The sequence below is a fragment of the Solanum pennellii genome, chromosome 1 (genome assembly GCF_001406875.1).
Source record: "Solanum pennellii chromosome 1, SPENNV200".
Classification (NCBI taxonomy): Eukaryota; Viridiplantae; Streptophyta; class Magnoliopsida; order Solanales; family Solanaceae; genus Solanum; species Solanum pennellii.
The window spans coordinates 72,256,667-72,262,556 of record NC_028637.1 but is presented as its reverse complement, the minus strand read 5'-3'; the positions used below and the strand labels follow the sequence as shown (position 1 = coordinate 72,262,556).

The window sequence follows — 5,890 nt, the reverse complement described above, 5'->3', positions numbered from 1 at the left end:
TGAAATTTTTGGCTACGCCACTGGCTGTAAATTATTTTATTAAAGATAAAATAGATATTTTATAGTAAAATTATTTCTTAATATAGAAATGCGTCATTCTTTTGGTGACTAACTAATGAGAAAAATAAGTCATATAAATCGAGACAAATGGAGTAATATTTTTCTCGAGTTGGTGGTTGGGTTTGGAGTGGGGGTGGGGGATTTGGAAGCTTTATCATTTTTGTTGTTATTGAACTAATACTAGATCTTTTTTGTCTCATCCATCACTCTTCAATTTTCTTGTTTTTCCCATAATTGACAAAAATCATTTTATTACTAGTATAAAAAATATAAACTAGCTACCTACGACTAGGCAAGAAGTGATTTATTTTGGACTTATTAGACTGATTGAACAAGAAATAACTCAATTTAGTTACGTAATTTCACAATTCTTTCTTTTTATTTTGTCCTTTGTCTTTTTCGAAAATGTTGCTCTATAAATATGTCTAGCTGGAAATGAGTAAATTCCTAGGTGATTCAACTTGATATATATACATATGTATGTTGAGTACATATTTAAGTAAAAGAAGTACTATATGTATATTAATAACTTATATTTTAGATGAAATGATCATGTATATTATTATAGTGCATGCGTAAGTAAAAATTTGGGATTTAAATTTCATTGTCATATTTTAAGAGTATTGCAGAAAAAATCACAAATTTAACTCATAGAAATATAAATTTGTATATGAGGAACATATTAAAAATACAATTGCCTAAATAAAAATATATTCTTTCAAAATTTAAATTTTTTCATTGAGAAAGTCACACACTTTGACAACAAACGTAAACTATAAAATTAAAAAAGTAAACTGAATAGATACTGCAAATAATTTTCTATGGTATATACCAATTACACCAATGATCACATTACTCAAGATTATGAACGCTACAAAAACATCATATTTTATTTTATTAAATAGGGGTAGGGTTAAGGGGTAGGTTAGGGGAAAGGATGATGAGCATATTACAAGAACTGTCACTGATAAAATAAAAGTATATGTAGTAAATTAACTGAGCTACGTACTAAAATACTATAACATAATTAAATTCTAATCATAGAGAACACCTTCTCAAGATGTTTAGCCTTGAGACCAAGATACTCTTTCACTGTCACATTTCTATATTTTAGTACAACACCATCATTATCCTGAGAAGAAACTAATGGTGAAATTATAGAGTCAACTTGAGGTCCAAAAAAATAAGCCAAAGAAACCCTATGCTTAGTTTGATCCACAAGAACTCGATGATAAACCGATGGGAATTCACCATTAGAGAGTATATGAAGAAGATCACCTACATTAACAATGAGGGCATCGTTGGAAACCGGAGCAATTGAAGTCCATCCTTGGTCTTTTTTCAAGATTTGAAGACCCTTTGTATTATTTGTTTGATGGAGTATTGTTAGGAATAAGGAATCTGTGTGAGGAGCTAACCCCAGTGCGTGGTAAGGGTTAGGACAACATGGATATGAATTTAACTGTAGGGCTCCTTCAAATTCAAATGAATTAATTGAATGTTCATGAGATGGTTGTAAGTAGTTGAGGATGAACATGCAGAGTTGGAAGGATAGAACTTTCATCTTCGTTTGATAATTTTCCATCACATCACTGCAAGAACCATCACAAATAATCAAAATAAAGAACCATTATATTACTCCTGCGTCTCAAATTATTTATCGTGATTTCTGAAGGTAAAATTGTCTAAATTATCCACATAATTAAATTTATGTATAGCTTGAGAGAAATATAAATATTTTGCAGAATGTACTTACCAAAATTTCTTATAGTCATTTGGCCAAAGTTCCTTAGCATGATCAAGTGGTGAATCCACAATTGTGAACCCTTCATGCCACATGAACTTTGAGAAAAACGGCGTAATTCGAGCTGTGCCATAGCCGGTGACACCATTAGTTGATCTTACGACCTTCACCTTTTGTTCAGTAGGCAAGGCAAAAAGTCGCCTTGCCTGAGATTCAACTTCATCAAAATATTTTAAAGAAATTCCATGATTAACAACTTGAAATATTCCCCATGTTTTACATGCATGGCCCATAAGTTCCACAACATTAGGGTCTATAAGATCAATTATTGGGACATTAGGGTTTTTGTCATTATGACTAGTTGGGACATTATTGATTTTAGGCCATAAATGAGAGTTTGGGACTTCTTGGATTGATTGAAAATCTATAGGAAGAATGTGTTGAAGGCTTAGAGGGTTTTCTTTGTAAGCTTCTTCAAGAGTAGAAGTAGTCATTATTTTGGACTCTTGAGGGAAAAAAACAAATGTTGTATATTAATAAGTATATAGTAGTTTTTTCCCTTGGAATACATATAGGGTCGGAAAGTAAAGATCTTTTTACACATTGATTGGTTGCTCATTTTTGAAATATGTGTCGTCAATAAGTAGGTTCTCAATTTTGGCTGATTAAGTTATCATATAATCACAGATTTTGAATCAAACATTTAATATTTTCTTTAAATATCTATTTGAATACATTTAAATTATTTCTTTAAATATATGTTTGACTTAGATTTTGAATCAATACGTTTAAACTTTTTCTTTTAATTATCCGCTTAACTTTTATTTTGGATTAATCTTACAATTTATCTTATACTTTCGAATAGATCATGTAATTTGATCGTCAAATATTTTCAGCTGAATCAAATCTTGGATTTTTAAGATATTCATTTACAATTTTCTTAAAAAATATTGTATGTTCAAACACAACTTTTCAAAAATTATGTCAAAAATTAAAATTTTCAAGTTTCAATATATATATATATATATATATATATATATAGTTAAGATTAATTTTAATGCGTATATAGTAAATATTAAATTTCTTTGCATGTTTATCTTTTTTATTTTAATATCTTCTGGATAAAATTTTTTACCCACTACTAAATGGGATACGTTTAACCTTTCACCTCTGGAAAAAATAAAAGTAGCTAGCCATCGTCTTTTTGATCATCTAAGCTTATAATATAACGTTAAACATGATCCATAATGCAGAAATAGACAAGTGTAACACTCCTCGATATGTTTGAAGATGACAAAAGTGAAAAATTGAAACAAGACTACTACGCAGTCAAAAAATGATACAGCTGAATTTTCNTATATATATATATATATATATATATATATATATATATATATTCATTTATATCGTGGATCACAACTTCGAAAAAAAAGAATGATTGTCTAGGATGAATCAAAAATTACCTTTTTATTCCATTAAAATCGAAGTAAAATTTCGTCCACTTTACCTTCCCAAAATCTTACTTGTGTGTCATGAGACCACTTGTTGATTTATTGTTATTGTTAAGACCACTTGTTGATTTATTGTTATTGTTAAGAGTTTGTTTGGGCTAATTGTTTTACCTTAATAATTAGTATTGTAAAAAGAAAAAGGAGCAATTTTCATATATAACAAACATAAAAATCATATTTATATGTGATAATTATAGTTTGCATAATTGCGTTCTATAGAAAATTTTTCATTTGCTATGGAGCTTTTGATTTGTATAATTCGCAATACATATACAATTTTATACAAATTGTTCAGTTTTATATGAATTCATTTATACTTTGTAATTTGTATAATAAGATTCGTTATATAAGTGTATAGGATGAAAATATTTATATTTGTATTTGTATGTACATTTTTCTCTCGTTTTATACAAACACAAACATATTTTAAATATTTGTATACCGAAACTAATTGTATATCGAATTAGACATAAAAAAAAGAGGAAATTTATTGCGAATTACAACTATAACATTTAATTTGAATTAATAATTTGTTATTTCATATCATTTTCGCTAAAAATACTGGAGTTCTAATGGTGTAGGGCCCGATAGCCCGACATAATTAGTCATATGTTTAATTTGTTACATATATTATTATATATCTATACCTCCAAAGATGTACATAAAAAGAAGTGAACAAACTTTAATGATTAGTCGGAACCTATTGGTAGCCCCTTAAAGTTGACATTAAATTTCACTTAGGCATCTTAACTAGATTTTGTTCATTTTAGACATTCATGTCATGGTTCATTGTGTCATTTTGACACTTCTTTATTTATCAATCAAATATATAAAGTGTTTGTAATACGCTGATGATGATGTATCAAAATGACGAATTAAATGAAGATACGTGGCATATATATATATATATATATATATATATATATATAATTCTCAAATAATGATTTTTAGTACAAAAATAAAGTGATCAATGATTGAATAACACGTGGAATTTTTGCTCCAAAAATTTTAAAAATAAAATAACCCAACCCTACCCAAATCATCTTCTCCACTCCACTTACCCCAACCCTGTATTTTCTCCACTCTTCCCCCACTCACCCAACGTCTCCACGTTTACCACACTAACCCCAACGTCATCTTCTCGAGTAGAATAACAAATTCACACATACCACTACTCAAATCTAATTTGAAATTATTCATGAATTGTGACTTTCCATTTATCTTCTTTACTGTAGTAGAGGTTTTCACATTTCTTCTTTTAATTTTTATTATACCATTATATTATGAGTCCAATGCGTTTAAATTCATTTTTTTTCTTTGGAACATTATCAAATTTATTTCTCCATAAAAGGAGTTAAAGTTTTGGGAGATGATGGCTGAAAAATAAGGAAGAAGAAAAAAAAATAAAAATGATTTAACAAGTCTTTCACGCGTCCTTAATGAGTGTATTACACTCTCTATGACATGTCAGCAAAAAGTGTCAACATAACATAGCGGAATATGACATGAGATATTTAAAATGAATAAAATTTAATTGAAATGTCTAAGTAAAAATTGGTGCCAACTTTAGAGGGCCACCAATAGTTCCACCTAATAATTATAAATATTGGATGGGTCATGTAAAACTCGGTTGAAGAAATAAATTATTTAAGGTATATGACTATATTATAAATGTTTAATTTTGTTGCACTTATTCGTTCATTAACTTTTTTTTTAATTAATATTATATATTTTGTAACTCCACCACTCAATTTTATTTACTGTTTTGGGTAGGATTTTTATTTGGTCTTGTACTTAATGTACTAATTAAATCGATCAAAATTCATAATTTAAATGTCTAATTTTTATTAGTATCACTTTTGTTTGCTAGTGAATATTATTCAATGATTTTGATGTTTACCAGATGGGTTTGTTTTATTTGATCTATTTATTATTAGACCATGAATTAAGCAGAAAAGAATAAAACGTTTTCTCCATAAGAAAGGAGTAGTCTCGCTTATTTAGGTTTTCTTTTTGGATTTGAAGTTAAAGTTAAAAAAGTTAGGAAACATTATCCTACAATATTTTAAACAACCAATACGCTAGATATATTTATTCGTACAAAGGTGTAAAGAGTTAAAAAATGCGATAACATCACTTACAACCCATATAAGGAAAGTAGAAAGCCGAACAACTTTGTGTACTAACAAAGTAGAAATTTTTCCTAAATTATGTGCTACTAAATTCCAAGACTTCAAAATATGCATTACATTAACCACTTCAAAGTCGTACTTCATAAGGTTCCAAATGTCTTCACAAGTAGTCTCTATCTTTCATGAGACTATAGTTCTTTGTAGTACCATATCCACCACATTCTTTTGCATCTGATAAAATTTGCACCTTTTTGTTGAACCCTTTTCTGTCGCATTTGTTAGGATTGAATTCACGCACACACACTAGATGAATGAAGAACACAAGAACTTTCAAGAGAAAGAGATGAGAGATCTAGAGAGAGAAAGAGAAAACCCAATATTTCATGGTAACACCCCGTGAGTAAACTTCTACGGCGGTGAGGTATATTTATATTAATAAATCA

At 28.6% G+C, this 5,890-nt stretch overlaps 1 protein-coding gene across 1 annotated transcript; it reads right to left on the bottom strand.

Annotated features, from left to right (window-relative positions):
• Positions 1 to 881: 881 nt before the first annotated feature.
• On the bottom strand, positions 882 to 2,319 carry LOC107031088 (gibberellin 3-beta-dioxygenase 1-like). Its single transcript, XM_015232298.2, has 2 exons — positions 1,817 to 2,319; positions 882 to 1,652 (listed from the first exon to the last, which is right to left on the bottom strand). The coding sequence occupies exons 1-2, from the start codon at positions 2,296 to 2,298 to the stop codon at positions 1,088 to 1,090; spliced, it is 1,047 nt and encodes a 348-aa protein (XP_015087784.1). The 5' UTR covers positions 2,299 to 2,319; the 3' UTR covers positions 882 to 1,087.
• Between the last annotated feature and the right edge of the window lie 3,571 nt (positions 2,320 to 5,890).